The following is an 18,427-nucleotide window of genomic DNA, read 5'->3' as shown; positions in this document are numbered from 1 at the left end:
ATTCCTGCATTCTCTAATAAGCAGGAAGCTCAAGAGACAAGAGGTTTCGGTGCAGGCAGGGAGCCATTCATTCAACAAATATTTGAGCACCTCCTCACTGGGCATTGTTTTAGCGGCTGGACTCCAGCAGTGAGCAAACCAAAGCCCCTTGTCTTCTGGAACAACCACTGCTGATTTCTCAGGGAGATCAGAGGTCAGGAGGTGGAGAGTGAAGGGGGAGGCTGCTTCAGCTTGGCAGTCAGGACCTCCCTCAGGTGACATTTGAGCAGAGCCCTAATCAGCAAAGATATGTATCTACATATCTGCATATCAATTGATTGATACCTACCTGCATGTATATACATGGTAGTAGAAGAAACACTACTACTTCTGTGCAGGTTGTTAATCTACTGAAATGCGTCTGTGGAAGTCGGTAAGTAGCACCTGTCTAAATGCCCCCAACCCTGCTGCTTTGTCCTGTCATCAAAAGGGTGCTTGCTGTTGGAGATCAAAATAGTCTGTCTCCTCCTCCTGTCTGGGCTGTGACTTCGTTAAACTGCTTCAGCGGGAAAGACAGCGCAGAGTGTACTTTCTCCAACTTACCTGGACTGGGCCTCCTGGGACCTTCCATAGAGGGGGGAGAGCCTACAGCCTACCAGACAGTGTAAAGAAAAGACAACTCTCCTCCCATTGTCCACCACTCAGTACTATTTGATGTTTTTAAGCACGTGGGTATACAACTTTAATTTTAAGAAGTCTTAAGCTGCTGTACATCTCGTATCAACACTGAATCCCAATTATTTATTCATTTTATCCTAATCCTTTAAAAATTTACCTAGTTTTCCACTTTCCTTGTTATTCATTTAAAGGATTATTTAATACAAAACTCAACGGGGACAAAAGAATATATGACAAAAAGCAAGGTTCACTCCATCTTCTAACATTAGACTCTTTTCTGGCACCCACGAATATTTTGTTTGGGAGCCATCTCTTGAAAGCTGTATGCGCGCACACACACACACACACACACACACACACACACACACACACACACACACACACCCCTCATTGATCCTTAGAGGGCCAGCAAACAAGAGAATCAAATGGTAGGACCGTCTTTCCATAGCTGGTGGTCTGCATCCGGTAGGGTTATGTGGGTTTCCATGGGAGTCAACCATCTTTCACGGATGCAAAGAAGAAACTGGTTGGCTGCCCGAGAATGAATCGGGGGTCCTCCTCGGAAGAAGGGGGTTCCTGCTGAGACCCAGAGCAGAGGTGGAAGGAAGCTGGCACTGCCAGTCATCCCCCAGCCCCCGCCCTGGGGGCGGGACTGGAAAGGGGGACTGTCTCCCCTCGTGTCAAAAAGCCTTCAGAAATAGGCCACGCCCCAGAGTAGGACAGGGGCAGGCTTTAGCACCGGTCCTTCTCCCTTCTGAATCACGACTCTGCTATTTACTGGCTGCCCGAGCCCAGGTAATTTGGCTTAATAGTTGTCAGAAGGGTGCCTGCTGAATTCCAGGCACTGGGGAGCAGAGCAAGACCATTCCTATCCCTCCTCTTAGAGGGCGACTTACCTTCTCTGAAAACCTTTTAAAAAATTATTTTATTTCTTGACAGTTAATAAGTGAATACATTTTCTTTGTCAAAGGTCAGAACACATTGATGAAGCAAATTTCCTGCTGATCTCGGTTCATCAATCTCAGCCTCTGTTTTAGAGGTGAGTGGTTGCTGTGGGTTTGGGGTGCACTGGGGTTCATTTCGTTGGCATACATATCTGTGTCTCTGGAAATTGGTGTAATCTTTGTGTGCATGTCTGGGACTGCATTGATTATTCTGAGTCTCACTATTATCCATAGAATGAACCTGGCTAATAGTATCCATCCTGATATGATCAGTGCCAAATTTTCACCAGCCTCTTACGATGCTGTATGCGCTAGGCTTATTGAATGCGCTGTGATAATTAAATCCATATATCATATTTCTTTGATGATAAAGTGCATTTAAAATTTTTTACATCCTAACATCTCTGACTTTGAAATATGTCTTACAATTGTCAGTGTCTTTGGATTTTAGGATTTTAACTTTTTATTTTATAAGCAATACAATGTGGAAGCAAAACTGATGTTCATGGCATACCATAGTCAGGAAGAAAAAGTAGTTTGCACCCTGAGATTATCTGAATATAACAGGGCCACCATGTCTAGAGTGGTCCCCAAACAATAAAACACTTTCCGTAATCCAGAGCAAAAGCAACGTTATCTCCGAGTTTTGCCATGCTGAGTTTTAAGATATGTCATGAACTTTCAGGCTGTGGTAACTATTTAACATAATTACTTTTTTTCATCATGAAAGAACAAATGTAACATTGATAAACTTGGTAATCTTGTGGGCTTTTTCTTTTAAATATCTTTTGTGTTTTAAATTTGGCGAGGACTTTTATACACATCCATGCCTCCATACAAAGTGTCTGACATTGTTTTATGTGTTGCTGGGGTTTCATATAAGTGATGTCAGACTACATCTGTGCTTTTGCAACGTGCTGTTCTCCATGCAGTGTTGTATATTCAAGATCTTTATATATCAGTCCACAAATATCTATTTTGTTCTGTACAATGAGAATAACAGTACCCAGCCCACAGCATCTTGGTGAGGACTCAACAACCTATCAATAGGTGTTACTATATTTATAAAGATTCTGTCTTTAGAATGTTGACCCCATAAGTCTGACCCCAGAAAAGCCCTGTGGGATCTGGGGAGGAGGACATGTGTTTCTCTAACTGACTTGGCAACTCTGCCATTTTACAGTGAGACCCCAAGTTACTGGATCTTTCAAGGTTTTAGGGAACTCTGCCATTTTACAGTGAGACCCCAAGTTACTGGATCTTTCAAGGTTTTCTCATGTCAGTCATCTGTCTTTTTTCCCCGCAAAATAAACTGAAGAATTTTAAGTAATAGTAAAACAAGAAGGCTATACAAGAAGGTTTTTGGCAACAGATTGCCCGGGGTTAAATCCTGGCTGTGCAGTTTACAAGTTTAATTTGGGCCTTTCCCAAGGGATCTGAGGCTCTCAAATTATCAGTTTGGCAATAATGGAAATATCTTCCAGTTGAGAGGAGGTCTGCAGGAACTAGGCGCATCCACACAGTGGGATTAATTCCCTGCAGTTGTTAAAAAGAATGAAGTATATTCTTCTCCTTGTGGGATGATCTTTACTGACAAGATTCTCTGCTTGGTGCCACACAACCCCGCCTTCTGGGCCACAGCTGAAGGCCCAGGTAAGGGAATGACAGATCACCCGCGGGCTGGTGTCGTGCGGTCTTGCTCAGTAGGGATTCCACGATCCTGGATGACTCAACTGGGCACACCACTGGCTGCACCCAGCCAATGGGTCTGTTAGTTCGAGCCATTCATCCTCTTTTTAAGCGAATGAGTTGACAACATTAAGATATTGGAATATTTTTACAAACATATGTTTAAAAACATCACTTTTCATTCATTCAACTCTTCAAAAAAACTCATAGAACATTCGATACGTGCCAAAAAATGTTCTAGATGCCAGAGGCTAATTCAGGGATGAATTATAAGCACATAGCTCCTACCACAATGGGACCTGAATTGTAGAAGGTGAGGCAGAAATAAGCAAGAAAAAATATTTAACGTGATGAGTGCCGGCTTTGTTAGAGAATTTGAAATATCAAAACCCACTGGACTGACAACTCCATGAGAGAGTTAAAACAAATAGGTGAGAACCAAATTTCAGTGGCTCTCGCTGGTCGAGAGCACAGATGAGAACCTCAAAGCTCTGAGGAGGTGTGGGAATCATTCTCTTAACAAAAGAGGATATGCTTCAGGCATCCTAGATGTCCCCTGCAGCACCCAGCACTTAGGCGGCGCTTTATGAATGCCTGCCTTTTGAGTCATCTGTGATGACTAGACCTTAGCGGAGAGCAAACGTGTTCATTCATTCCTTCATCAATTCCAGAGTGTTAGATTTTATGCCAGGGACTCATTCTCAAAGAACTTGCACAATTCAAAATCCAAATAATTCAAGATAAACCCTAAAAATGGTTGGTATGTTTCTTCCCAAGCTACAGTGATGCTAAAATAACAAAGTCAACAATTTACACAGTTGATCATATTTGAAAGTGTAGATTTTTGAGGAATTTTTAAATGGAAAGACTTCTTGCCATTAAAAAATGCCACCCAAAGGTCATGATTTCAAATGTTCATAATTCGAGTTAGCATAAAATATAGCCATGCTGGTTTTATATAAATCTATAATAACATCCTTGTGACCCCACCTTAAAACGTAAAAACTAGGGCCTTGCCAATAACTCACATATATTCTCCGGTTTCCCCAAATCCAAGATAATGGTCATCCTGAATCCTGGGCACATCTTTCCCTTGCTGTCCTTTTAGTATATTCTTTTCTCTTCAGAGATGTTTTGGAGACTCCGTGTTAATAATTCCAGTCAGGCTGTACCCAGGTCCTGCTGTCCGGTGAACCAGGGCTGCCTTTTAAAAATGACTGCGATTTTTGCCCTCATTCGCTTTCATCCCACGATCTCCCCACAACCTAGAGAGCTTTGTTTCCAGGCAACAGCAGGGCTTTTCCCGGGCGGAATGGCGGGGGTAGGGGGTGGGGGAGATAAAGAGAGAGACAGAGAGAGAGATACAGAGAGAGAGAGACGGCGGGTGTGTGTGTGTGTGTGTGGCGCGGAGGGTGAGAGGCTTCAGCACCGTGGACAGCTCACCTCCGGTTCAGCACCGCGGACAGGTCCCGCCGGTTCAGCACCGCGGACAGCTCACCTCCCGGTTCAGCACCGCGGACAGCGCGGGAGCCCCCCCACCGCCCCTTTAACTGCGGCCTCTTCTGAGCAGATTCCTGAGCGCGCTCCCCGCCCTCACCCCAGCGTCTCCGGCTGCTGAAGCCTGGATAATCAGGCTCTCCTGGTGTTAACCTCAAAAACGCAGGCTTCCAGTACTTCCCCGGCCGCAAAGGGAATTCTGGCAGGCAGTCGTTACATTGTAAAATTTAACAACGATAATAGCAGCGACTATTAGGCACTGTTGTAAGCACCACACATACGTTACTTATTTATTTATTTATTTTTACCTTTGCAGCAATCCTTGAAAGTGGTAAGCATAATTATTCCCACTTAACGGAACGGAAAACTGAGGTACCGAGATGAGAAGTGACACACCCAAGAACACACTTAATAGCAATTGGCAAAGCCAGACTCAAATCCAAGGCGGCCTGGCCTCAGGGTGCCCGGGACGCCACGCCTCTGCCCCAGCTGCTTCCCCTCTCTGCACCCCGAGTATTGTAGACTGGGAAATCACCGAGGCGGGTGTGAAAACTGGTCGCAGTGCACAGCTTTAACAGGGAGTCGGAGGTAACCTCCGTGCCACCAGCGGGGCACGGAGGGCTCTTTCCGTTTTAGCGGACCCTCTAGGCGGGCGCAGCGCCACACCCCCCGCCCCGCCCCGCAGGCTCGCGGTCACTGTCTCCTCTCCCTTCCCCATCCCCCACCCTCAAGCCCCCGCGCAGGCATCCCGGAAGGGGAAGGAGGAGAGGCCGCCCCCACCCCCATCCCGTCACCTCCCCCCACCCGGGCAGCCTCCGCGTCTGCGCAGCCGCGGTCGCCGCGGCGCCAGCTCTGCAGTGGCCCGGACAGGGTCTGGTTGGGGAGGGTGAGTCCTTCAAGGGACCCTCGCGGGCGGGAGTGGGGCGGGGAAAGGGAGCCGAGGGCGCGGGCGGAGATCCCGGGCGCGTGGGTGGACGTCTGCGAGCGTCTGCAAGAAGGAGCGGAGCGCTCTGGTGATGCGGTCCGGGGAGGGGTCTTCGGGCCCGTCGTGGGGACAGGGCTGCGATGGGTCCCTTTCTCCGCCCAGCGCGGCCTGTCCACCAGCCGGTGGATCGCACTTGAGTTTCGGCCCCCGCGCGAGAAGAACCACCCTGCGTTGCGCGCCGCTCTGTGTCCGCGGGCTCGCGGGGCGCCGGGCGCACGTGCGCTCCGGTCTGGCGGGCGGGGGTCTGGTCTGTGCGCGCCCTCTGGGGCGCATGGGTGCGCCTGGGCCTGTGTGGGCGCGCGTGTGCCGCCCCGCCGCCGCCAGTTGCGCAGGCGCGAAGTCAGGCAGGGTCTGCACCCCCGCCCAGCCCCGGGTGGCCGCGCCGCTTGGATCAGGGGCCTTCCTGCGGGTGAACCCGACCGTGCAGCGTCCGCGGCGGAGAATCGCGGCGAGCGTAGAGACGAGCGCGGCGGCGCTCCTGCAAACAGCCCCGGCTGTTGCTGCCTTTCACCACCACTAAGGCTGTGAGTGTGAGCCCCTCGCACACACAGCCCTGTGACGCCCGCCCTGTCCATCCAGGCACGTCCAGGGACCCCGTGGCTCTCGATTTCTCCACCTGCCGCCTCCCTCCCGGCATTTTCTCCTCTTCCGTGCGTTCTTTCCCTTCGGCCTAAGCACATGATTGTGTCTCATATTAAAAGCAAACAACAGACAAACCAGCGCCCCTGCCAGCGCCCCGCCGCTGCTGTTCTATCGGGGCCAATACATTTTTTTTTTCTCTTGGAAAATGTTGTCTGTGCTCAGCCCCCTCCTCCCGCCCCCACACACTCCGCGGCCCGCGCTGGGGCTGTGGACGGACAGCCCAGCGTCCAGCCCGGACCCGTGGCCTGTGCCGTTTGGCTTGAATACTGTCTTCCTTTTAAACATTTAAAAGAATTATTGGCATTTTAAAATGCAGAATATGTCATCCAAAATTATAGATTTCCAGAGTTTGTTTGAGAAATCACAAGGTGGGAGCCCCTGAGCCCACACTTTTGCTCAGCAAACATTGGCTGGACTGAATGAGGCAGCTTCTTCAGACAGGGACCTGATCTCTCCTTTACCACAATCCCCACCACTTCCTATCGCCTCTCCCACACCACGCATCAGTAGGCATTTGTCCATGTTTTCCTTACAACAGAGAAGTATTTATCTACATCTGTATTTCATTTCAAGTTCAAAGAGTGAAAGTAAAAGCTGGATGGGGCGGGGGATGGGTGGGGGGTTGATTTATCTTTTTTGTGTATGTCTTGTTTGTGTAATCTGCTGAACTCTGAGAGTTTTCAAATCCTTACGGCTAGTGTTTCCGTGTGCTGCTGTGTTCCTCTCCGCGCACTTATCTTCCTCCTCCAGGAGAGTGTGAGCTACTGAGGGTGCTGAATTCATCTACACGTCCCCACTACTCAGCACAGGCCTGGCACAAAGTTCTGGCTGAGAAATGGTTTGGAAAAAATCATATCCATTAAAGCACTCCTGGGTGGCAAATATTCACGGGGCTCCCCAGGAGGTGATGTCTCAGCTCAACCTTGAAATATGGGCAGAGTTTCTAGAATTTCTAGATGGGCAAAGACAGGCTGGAAGAGGAGAAAACTCCCTCCTCGCATCAGGTACTCACTATGTGTTAAATTGCCTTTTGTCTGGGTAGAAATCTCAAGATGACACTATGAGGCAGCTGCCATTATTATCACTGCTCATTTTAGAAATGAGCAACCTGATGGAGACATCAACGTGACACAGCTCACGCAGGGCGGGCCATACTCACTCCAGGCAGCCACCCCTGTGGGTCACCATGCCTGCAGCAGTTAGCTGCTTGCCAACACCACCTGTTCTCCCCCACCTTCCTGACTCCTCTCATTCTAGCAACACCTACGCTACCTGCTGTCTTTAAATCACCTCCCTTTCCCCCTCTTCCAGCAGTTTTATTTAATACTTGTGGTAGATCGATGGTTCCCTGCGGATGCCCATGTCCCCATCCCTAGAACCTGTGATTCTGTTGGGCTACCTGGTGAGGGGGGTTGAGGTTGCAGCCGACCTTGAGATGGGGAAATAATCCTGGATCATCTGAGGTGGGGGTAATGGAACCATGAAAAGTGGAAATAAGAAGCAGGAGAGTCAGAATCAAAGGGGCACAGTGGGAGGGATTTTCAACTGTCCATTGCTGGGTTTAAAGATGCAGGAAGGGGCCGTGAGCCAAGGGATGCACGTGTCCGCAGGGTACTGGAAAATCCGAGGAACTGGATCCTCCCCCAGGGCCTCCGGAAGGAACACAGCCCTGCTGACACCTTGCTTTCAACCCAGTGAGACCCTGGTCAGACTTCTGAGCCACAGAACTGTAAGGTAATGAATCTACATTGTCTGGAGCCACCAAATTTGTGGTGATTTCTGCAGCATCCATAGGAAACTAATGCAACACCTAACAAGCTCTTTTATGTTAGGACTTTATAAAGGATCCCACAATGCTGTTGATACTTCTGCAGAACCAGGTTCAACAGTGCAACAAAATCCACATAATGTGCAATTCCCAAAGCCGGTGTTCATTTACATATAATTTACATATTTACATATATATATTGGAACAGACACATGCAGCAAACCAGAAATAAAGTTCCATGACACTTAAACAATTTGTGTTTTACTTTAGTGAGGTCTGAAACACAGAGTAATTGACATGACCTACCAGCTCAGTGAGGATAGAACTCAATGAATTTGCACAGATGTCTCCACTCACGGACTGTGGGTCAGATCGAGATGCAGACCAGCCCAGTGCACCACTGTTCCAACCTGTCAATATTGACTCATTTTGCCTATGCCAGACTTTTTTTTTTCAATCCATAAAATCACACATATGTGCTCCTGGCTTTTTCCACTCAGTCTAGTATATATTTTAGCTTCATCCGTGTCATTGCATGTATCCTTTTGTTCGTAACTTTTATTGGTGAGTAATACTCCATTATACGAACAGACTGCAGTTTACTTATGCAGTCTCTTATTGAGAGACATCTGGGTTGTCAACATTTTTTATTATGAACTGAATTTGAACAGCTTTGTGTGATAAATACAGCTAGTATAAGCATTTGTGTGGAAGGTTTTCATTTCTCTTAAATGAGCATCTAGGAGAGGAATTGCATGTTCCGCTTTAGAAAATGTTCCCAAATAGTTTTCCAAAGTTGTTGAGCCAATGCACACTCCCATCAGCACTCCTGAGTCAGCCCACTTTCATAATCTATCTCAATGACTTTCAAAGGGAAACTTTGTCATACATGGAAAGTGAGTATTGCTTTTCCTTAAACAGCATTGAGAGTAACCATGAAAATAAACACAGGGAAAGCAGAACAATATCCTTGCGTCCTGGCTGGGTACTCTGCCAGCCTGAGCAGGAAGCTGCTCTCTCTGAGGATATGTGTTGGGAAGGGGAAGGTGAAAGGCGTATTAGCACCAAAGTGAGACTCTCCTGGGGGTGAGCAGAAGGACCAAGGGGTGCTGAAACTCCCTGACACCCATCAGGATGGCTGCCATCAAAAAAACAGAAAACAAGAAGTGTTGGTGAGGATGCAGAGAGACTGCAACCCTGTACACTGCTGGTAGGAGTGTAAAACGGTGCCGCAGCTGCAGAAAACACCATGACAGTTCCTTAAAAAATTACAAAGAGAACTACCAGATGCTCCAGCAATTCCACTTTGGAGTGTCTGCCTAAAAGAATTGGAAGCAGGGTCTTGAGGAGACTGCACACCCACGTTCATGCGGCATCATTCATGAGAGCTAAAAATGGAAGCAACCCAGTGTCCGTCTACCGATGGGTGGGTAAGCCAATGTGGAATAGCCATACGACAGACTATTATTCAGCCTTAAAAGGGAAGGAAATTCTCACACTACAACATGGATGAATCTTGAGACATGCTCAGTGAAACAGAGGATAAATACTGTGATTCCACTTACACGAGGTACTTAGAATCATCAAATTCATAGAAACAGAAAGTAGGATGGTGGGTGCCAGTGGGTGGGGAGCTGGTGTCTAATGGGGACAGAGGTTCAGATATGCAAGAGGTCTGGAGATGGGTGGTGGAAACGGCTGCACAACAGTGTAAATATTAACACTTCTGAATTGTACACGTGAAGATGGTTAAGATGGTGAATTTTTCTGTGCATTTTAACACAATCTTAAAAAGGGGAGAAGCTGAAGAGAGGAAACCTTCTCTCCCTGGGTGTTGGTGGTATTTAGTCCTGGGCTGTCCTGGAAGAGGGGGTGTGCAGGGACTGGAGGGGAAGCTTTGAGGTCAAGTTAGGAACCTGGCCCCACCCTACTGGGGGTCTTGAGGATGATGAAGCTGGTGGGATGGAGTGGGCATGGGGTTGGGGAACAGGATTGGTGGGGTCAAGGGCGGTGTGGACCACTGACGAGCAAGCCAGGAGCCAGAGCACGGAGACAGCATTTTCTGGGACAAAAGAGGGGGACTTTGCAACGGATGGGATGGGTGCGAGGAGGGAGTGCACCCACAAGATGCCTACAGGGAGGGTGGGAGGTGGTGGAGCCCTGGGGGCACCCAAGAGGCAGGGAGTGCTGGGGCATGTGGCGCGGGCAGAGGAACCTGGAAAATGAGTTTCAGTTTTGATTTCAGTGGCCTGTGAGTCCCCCCATTCATAAGGAAGACCCCTGTACCCATTGGTAGTGGAGAAGAAAAGAGCATATTGTTCATATCCACAATTCATATGTTGATTTCTGTGATGAAAAACTCCCAATGTACTCACAGGTGCTGGGATGGCCTGTGTGACCCCTGCACCCCCACAAAACCATCTCTAAAAACAATACGGTGGACATTTTCTTATCTATCCATAAGGCCAGTTCCACACCTAACAGAATCAAAGAGAATGCCTCAGTATCATTGAATACCCAGTCCAAAACCAGAATTCCTTGATTGCCTTAATTTTTTTTTTTTCCACTGTAGGCTTCAGGCTCTTGGAGCAGGAGGAGCGAGAGAAGGCTGCTTTGAAAACTCCACTTTCTGGGGGAGATGCAGAGTCTCAGGCCAGAGCAGATCCGGGGTCTGCTGGAGCCTGAGCGGGCCAAGACGCTGCTACCTCGGGAGGGCAGGGCGTGGGAGAAGCGGACCGCCTTCAAAGACTGGGTGGCTGTGATCGGGGTCGCCAGCTGTGACAGTGATGGGAAAGGTGAGGGTGCAGGGATCCCGTGGGAGGCAGGGAAAGGTCATAGCAGAGCCTAGAGAAGGAGACGGCACTCCTTCCTTCAGTCACTCATTCATTCAACCCACGTTTATGGAACCCGCATCGGTCAGCTTTTGCTGTGTAACAAATCATCCCAAAACTTAGTGGCTTAAGGCCACAGTTCATTTCTCTGCTCATGATTCTGCAGGTCAGCCATGTGACCTGCAAGGGACAGTTCTCCGGCTGCCCTGGCCTGCTTCTGCCCATGCAGTGAGCTGGCAGGGCAGCTGGTTGTTGATCTAACATGACCCTACTTGCATGTCTGGCTGGTGTTGGTGGTTGGCTGAGCCGGTGGTGCTGACTTTAGGCCTTGTGCATCCGGCAGGCTAGCCCAGGCTTATTCTCTTGGGGGTAGTTGCAGAGCAAGAGAGGGAAGCCCTGATTCACAAGCACTTTTTACACGTCTATTGTCAACTCAGTTGCTCACAGGCTGTTGGTCAAAATAAGCCACATGGTCAAACTCAGCATCAGCGAGGGAGGGGGATCCAGGGGTGAGAAATTAGGGAGTAACAAGCAAGTTGGAGGCCATATGGGGCAAAAATATGCCATAGGCATCTACTGTGTGCCAGGCACTGGGATCTGGCCGTGGACAAGATGGCCCTAGCAGAGGTCAGATCCTGGTGGAGAAAATAGTGAGCAAATTTTGAAAAGGAAAAAGAAAGTAACGTCTATGAAGACTGTAAAGCAGGCTGATTGGTGGGGAGGGACTGAGGCGTGCTCAGGGGGGTGAGAGAAGCAGGAGAGGGAGCCGGGTGCCCAGGAACCTGGGTATTGGCATCCTGGGCAACAGAGCCACATGGCAGCGACCCCACAGTGGCGACGTTCAGGGACTGTGGCGAATGGGGCAGAGACCAGAGGGACGATAGGACAACAGACCAGCCGAGGCCGGTGGTGGCGTGTCTTGTAGACCATGGCAGAGGGTTCACTATCTGAGTACTGGGGAAGCCCCTGGAAGGCTTTGAAGAGCAGGAAGGCTCTCATTTGTATTTCAAAAGGATTCTTCTACATTAGTGGTCCTCAACTGGGGGCCGTGTTAAACCCCACCTGCCATCTCGGGGGGCTTTTGGCAGTGGCAGGGTTTGGGGTGTGACGACCGGGAAGATGGTGCTGCCATCTGGAGAGCAGAGGCCGGCAGAGCTGCTGGGCGTGCCACGGGGCGCTGGCTGGCGCCGCCGCAGGAGATTACGCAGCGTCAGTGGCCCAGAGGCCGAGGATCCCTGCACCCAGCCCCCTGTGAGACTGAGTTGTCGGGTAATCCTGTGGCTTTTCCTTCTGCCCCTCACTCCATTGTTGCCAGGAGCCTTTAGAGAAGATCTTGTGCCCATTGGACAGGTGAAGGGCCAGAGGCTCAGGTGGCAATCACATCAGGTGACCCCTCTGAGCCTTGCAGGTGGTCACAGAAACGGGATCAGAGTCCAGGTCATTCTGTCTGTCCCCTGAACCGCACGGGCCGGTGTTTGTGTGTGTGTGATGGGGCACCAGGTGGGAAGAGCCACCCACCCACCCCAGCTGGCCTGGCCGCTCACGGCTCCTTTCTACCCCTCCCCAGACCTGTCTTCTCAGGAGGCCGGGCTTCCCCAGGAGTGGGGCTCGGTGGAGGACAACGAGGAGCCCGAGGACTCCCAGGTGAGTTGGGGCCCCTCCTCTTTCACAGACGCCCCGCCCTGCGGGTCTCTGTGCTTGTCACGCTCCCTTCCGCAGCTTGGAATTCCCCTGCCCCACGAGAGTCTGCCTGGGGATGGGAGCGCAGAGGGGCCTTCCCGCGGTAGTCAGGCCTGGGGCAGGGGTCCCCACGGGGGGCGTGCGACTCCGTCACACATACCCCTCCACTCATCAATTCGTCACAAGTTAGCCATTCGTTCATCTGTCCCCTTATTCATCCACCTAAGCTTCCATTTGCCTGCTCACCTATTTACCCATTCCTTCCACCTGGATGTCCAGTTGGTTAACACCTACTCATCACCCATTCATCCATATGCAGTCAGTCCATCCGTTTAACCCACCCACCCATCCGTCCATCTATTCACTCACCTACCCACCTGCCCATTCACCCACCTACTGCTTATTGGCCGGTAAGCATTTGGCTGCCGTTCGTCCATCCATACGAATACTCATCCATTCATCCATCAGTCTGTCCATCAATCCACTTACCTACCCACCACTTAACCACCCATCCATATATCCCCCATCCAACCACATTCTGGGTTTTCATTCAAATACCGAGAGCAAAACCAAACAGAATTATCAAGAACCTTCTTTTCATTTAAAGACTTCATTTTCACGTTTTCTCTTGGGGGCATAAGACATCAATATGTGAACTAATAACAGTGGTTCTTTTATTTATACATGTGCCTCATGCATTAGTAGAATCACATAACCCCTCTCAGCAGCACAGAGGGTCCCAGCTCCCAGTCATACGCCAGAAACCCAACTTGTATTGGGGTAAGACAAGTGTCCAGGGAAAGTCCCCACTGAGGGGGAGACACTGGAATAAGACCTGCGGGAGGTGGGAGAGACTGGCAGATCTTTAGTGGGAAGAGGGTTCAGCAAGGGCAAGGGCCCTAGGGTAGGAGCAGGCCCGGCACTCGTGAGGAACAGCAGGAAGCATCAGCTGGCTGGAGAAGAGTGGGAAAGAGGAGCAGGAGAGGAGGGCCTGGGGGAGGCAGGGCACGGCTGCGTGGGGGGTGACGCAGGGCCTGTCAGCTGTCGAGAGGGTCTGGCTTTGGCTCTGAGCAGGGTGGGAGCTGTAGGAGAGCTCTGGGCGCAGGAGGGACATGTTCCCACCTAATTTTTAATAGGGCTTTTCTTGCTGCCAGGCTCCCCGCCACGTGGTTTGGGGGTGGTCTCCTGTAGGCAGTGGGGAGCCATTGAAGGGATCCGAGCTACAGAGTCACCCTGCCAGCCCAAGTGGAGGGATGAGGAGAGCCAGGCAGGAGCCTCCAGGTAGGAAAAAGTGGGTGGGAATGACACAGAGAGGAGCGGCCCTCACCTGGGGCCCGCGTGCTGTGGTCCTAAGGGCTCCCCCTCCCTCCCTCACACTTACTGGTTCTCCAAGGCAGTTAGTCTGGCGTCCCTCCCGTGAAGATGCGGAGACCAGGGCAGGGGGAGAGGCCCAGAGGCCCCGGCATCAGCTCTCCTGCCTGTGGAGGACTTCATCCTCCCCCAGGAGGGGACTGGGGTAGGGGTGGGGCTCTCCCCACCCCACAGGCAGACGTCAGGCCCCGGCTCACAGGGAGGAGCAAGGAGAGGAGTGCAGGGAGGGGAGGGTGCTGCACGTGTCACCAACGCAAACCTTATCTAAGTGATGAGGTAAAAAAAAAAGAAATTCCAACCCCAAGAAGTAGCCCCTGGTAAGTAAACGTTGCTGTACAGGCAGAACCCACCTAGAGCACAGGCAGTGAGACAGGGTCACTTCTGAGGTGGGGCAGATCATCTGTGGTGCTGATGAGTCTGTGTCTTGTTCCGGGTCCTGGGTGCGTGGCGTTCACCTCAAGTTCACCAAGCTGTCCGCTTAGGGTGCGGGCGGTTTTCTCTTTGCATATTACTCTTTGACAGAATGCTTTTTTATAAGTTGCCATTTATACTTAATCACTATCACAATTCTAAGCAACCACTTCACACTGGCTAACATAGTACCCATCATATAGACATTTCACCCCCTAAAAACTGAGACTGAGTTGGGACTTTTGTACAAGGGGGAATTACTGGGTGAATGTGCTCTCAGGTGGAACCCCCAGAGGGTGCGGGGCGCTGGAAAGAGCCGGAAGGTGGGAAGCAAATATGTAGGTTTCCCTGAGGTCCAGCCTCAGCGGATCCCACTGGGAGCCCGGGAGCACAGGAAGCACCAGTCCTTCCCCGAGCCAGTGGGGAGCCTCTCATAACCCCCTCTGGTTGCGGAAGCTGTTGGGGCGCTTTGAAATGAGACGGCATCCAGAGGGGGTCAGAAGGCCAGAGGGAGGGGTGGGTCGTTTTCCAAAGATAGAGAAGTGAATTCCATCAGTGATTTATAATATGCTTTAACATCTCATAGTGTGTCTTCCTTCATTTCCCTTGTACAGGATTTTTTTTTTATGTTCACCACTGCCTAGCTTTCCAGATAACTCACAATGTCATGTCCATTCCCAAAATTTCCCCGATATTTTAATAGCAGTTTCACTAAAGTCATCACTAATTTGGAGAAGAATTGTCACTCTTAAACACTTTGTCCTCCCATCTCTCATTATGGCCTGTCTTTCCATTCATTTATTCATTTAACAAACATTTCCTGAGCACATACTCTGTGCCAGGCACTGTTCTAGGCACGGGATACAACCATGAGGAAACCCAAGTCTTTGCTCTCATGGGCATGGAGGAAAAGGGAGTTGGGTAAGGGGATGTGCAGTACTGGGGTCTTGCGTGGGAAGGTTTTGGGGCCCACTCTTCTCCATGGCGTATGAAGAGTTTTCTAAGGAAATGATGGAAACCAAGCCATGGAAGGTATGACAGAGAAAGCTGTAAGAGTATCAGGGGTAAAGGCATTCTAGAGAGAAGAAACCGTGAGTGCAGAGGCTTGGAGGTGAGAATGACTGGGGCAGAATGATTCACGCAGGGAGCGACTTCAACGCTGGAAGGAACTCTGGCTGAACAATGGAGAAGCCATCAGGGGCGAGAGTAGGATCCAGATAGGAAATAAGAGGGACGGTGCCCTTGACAAGGGCGGAAGTGGCCCGTTTCTGGATGTATTTTGAAGGTGAAGCCAACACCATTTGCTGGGGGCTTGAACTTAGGTGGTGAGAAAGAAGTGATAAGGATGCCATGGAGGCCTGAAGGGGCCTGAAGGAGGGTGTGGGCAGCACTGCGACCGGGGGCTGGAGGAGAGCTAGCAGGACAGCGGGAACACGGGAAGGTCAACCCACCCTCTGGGCATCCACGTGGCTATGGCAGGCAGACAGTGAGATGGGGATTCAGGAGCGGGACTGGGGTCAAGAAACACGCACACACGCACGCACAAGGCTCGTTGGAGTATATATGGTATTTAAAACTGTGAGACTTTGGTCACATGTACCATTATTCTGATCTTCCCTCTGCTGGGGCATAGGTATGTTACCTATTTTTGTGTATTTATCTTATGTCTATTTACTTCCTTGCATGGTTTTTAATTCAAACAGCTTTTCAATTGATAACTGATTCCCAATCCTGTAATCCCATTTTCCTGCACGTGACACTGGTGGCCCTTCACTTTCCAATACTTTGTTTTGTTTTTTTCTTGTTTCAGGGCTTTGTGGAGTGGTCAAAAGCTCCACAACAAACGACCATAGTCTTGGTAGTATGTGTGCTTTTTCTGTTCCTGGTTTTAACAGGGATGCCTATGATGTTTCACATTTGACTATAATGATGGCTATTGTCTCAAAAAGATGCCCTATGTGATGTTAAGGGAGCGTCCTGGTTAAAAATCAGGAACAGGTATTGAATATTATCAGATGCCTTTTAAACATCCATTGAGATTTTTTTGTATTTAATCTTTTTGTATGAGGTTTTGCATTACTGTATTTCACTGAACTTAAGACATCATTGATTGTAGAACAATTTATTTTATACACTACTGAGAAAGAAAAAAAATGCTACTTAATTTTAAGATGCCACCAACTGGAAGATGCATCCTGACTTCAGAGAAGGTGAAAAAATGTACACTTTAGGATTGATGAGATCTGTTAGATTTAATGTCAAATCATCTTTCTTAGGATCATGGTGCACCAGTCTTTTCAGATGCTGATTCTATTTCCTAATATTTTATGTAGGATTCTTGCCTCTCTCTTCATATGTGAGATTGGTGCTATCTTCATAAAGTTTTGATGTCATGGCTAAGCTTGCATCATGGAAGGACATTTTCTATGCTTTCAAATAGTTTCTGTGGCTTGAGAAGTATCAGTTCCTTGACATTTTGAAAGAATTCACCAGGAAAGGAATCAGGTCCTAGAGCTATGGAGGGGAGGTTTCTGCTGTTTCTTGGATGGCTTTCTCAGTTTCTTTCCATGTTATCAGTATGTTAGCACTTTTTACTTTATTAATATTGATTTATAGTGTTCTTTCATTCTCTAGAAAATTCTTCATTCCATTGAACTTTTCAGATTATTAGCTTAACTATAAACTATTTGATAATCAAACAAAATTCTTCTTTTTATTTTGTTCTGTCTCCTTTCTTCCTTTCTGTTTTTGGTTTACCCACTATTAGATTTGTCAAAGTTTTATCTACTTTACTATTACTTTCCCAAAGAACCAGCATTTAGGATTTATTTATATCCACTATTTCTCTAGTTTGTAATTTGTTTTCCACTAATATGTATTGGGTTTATTTTTTATTGTTTCTATTCTTTGTCTCAATTTTTAAGTTGAGTGATTAATTCATTTATATTCTTTTTTCCAAAAATTAGTTGCCATAATACTGTGCTTAATAACAAATGTACTTCTGGTTAAAGCCTTGGCCACATCTTAAAGTTTGGTAGTTCACGTTCCTGCTTATGCTGTTGTCTAAATGTTGTATTGTAGTCTTTCTAAAGAGTGCTTTGAAACTCAATTAATTGGATTATTTAAAAATAGTTCTGTTTCCTTGATTTCTTGCACTGTGAACAGAGGCTGTGGCATATAATAATCTTACAAAACCTTTAAAAAAGCTTTTACTGTGGCTTAGAACATGCTCAGTGTTGGCCCATGTTTCATGGGCACTTCAGATTAATAATTATTTTCTGTCTGTAGAATTAAAAACTCTACATGTGTATTCATTAACTCAGTCTTATCAATTATATTGCTTACATCCATGTGTTATTTAATTTTGATCTACCCTCTCAAAAACCATAAGATTATGTGAAAAATCTGTTAGTATAATTATGTTTGTAATATATTTTTATAATCTTTGCTTTATATATTTAGCAGCTGTGTAATTTGATGCTTCTAAGTACAGCACTATTATGTCTTTGCCCATTAAATAATATGTGTAAAACACCAAGCACAGTGCCAGGCATATAGTAGGCACTCAATAAATGTGAGTTAAAACCTGATTCTGAGTGCTTTGTCAAATATAAAATGATTGTCTTTCCCAATTTAGTCCTTTGCCTTAAATATGACTACCTAAAATAGTGGTTGATATTACCATCCTACTCTTAAAATTACTGTGTGTGTGTTTAGACTCTGTGTCATTTAAAAAAAATAGGACTTTCAGTGGCTTCTCTTGAGTTTGCTAGAGAAATTAGGGCAGGGAGAAGTGTGGGGTTCTCTCTCTTCCCATCCCTCCCCTGGGCTGACTGCAGCGGGTACCAGCTGGCCCTTAAGAAAGAGGCACACAAGGCTCAGCTGCTACGTTCAGTAGGATTTCATCGGTTACAAGTAAGAGAAGCTCAACTCAAATGAGTTCAAGCAAAGA

General features: G+C 48.3%; 1 protein-coding gene across 3 annotated transcripts; it reads left to right on the top strand.

Moving 5' to 3' along the window:
• Positions 1-1,630: 1,630 nt before the first annotated feature.
• On the top strand, positions 1,631-18,088 carry SMIM17 (small integral membrane protein 17). 3 transcript variants are annotated; one of them, XM_036926399.2, is made up of 5 exons: positions 5,591-5,673; positions 8,025-8,148; positions 10,755-10,977; positions 12,581-12,657; positions 16,286-18,088. In XM_036926399.2, the coding sequence occupies exons 3-5, from the start codon at positions 10,821-10,823 to the stop codon at positions 16,394-16,396; spliced, it is 345 nt and encodes a 114-aa protein (XP_036782294.2). In that variant the 5' UTR covers positions 5,591-5,673; positions 8,025-8,148; positions 10,755-10,820; the 3' UTR covers positions 16,397-18,088. The 3 variants fall into 3 exon arrangements, with proteins under 3 accessions (XP_036782296.2, XP_036782293.2, XP_036782294.2); XM_036926401.2 differs by lacking the exons at positions 5,591-5,673; positions 8,025-8,148 and adding an exon at positions 1,631-1,696; XM_036926398.2 differs by lacking the exon at positions 8,025-8,148 and having other exon boundaries at positions 5,590-5,673.
• Positions 18,089-18,427: the final 339 nt, after the last annotated feature.

The sequence above is a fragment of the Manis pentadactyla genome (genome assembly GCF_030020395.1).
Source record: "Manis pentadactyla isolate mManPen7 chromosome 15 unlocalized genomic scaffold, mManPen7.hap1 SUPER_15_unloc_1, whole genome shotgun sequence".
NCBI lineage: Eukaryota > Metazoa > Chordata > Mammalia > Pholidota > Manidae > Manis > Manis pentadactyla.
This window is presented reverse-complemented; position numbering and strand designations above follow the sequence as displayed.

Excerpts from the sequence above, each read along its gene's own strand:
- SMIM17 (XM_036926401.2), top strand. The coding sequence starts at position 10,821 with ATGCAGAGTCTCAGGCCAGAGCAGATCCGGGGTCTGCTGGAGCCTGAG. Across the intron at positions 10,978-12,580 it reads CTGTGACAGTGATGGGAAAG|ACCTGTCTTCTCAGGAGGCC; the intron begins GTGAGGGTGCAG and ends ACCCCTCCCCAG. Across the intron at positions 12,658-16,285 it reads AGGAGCCCGAGGACTCCCAG|GGCTTTGTGGAGTGGTCAAA; the intron begins GTGAGTTGGGGC and ends TTCTTGTTTCAG.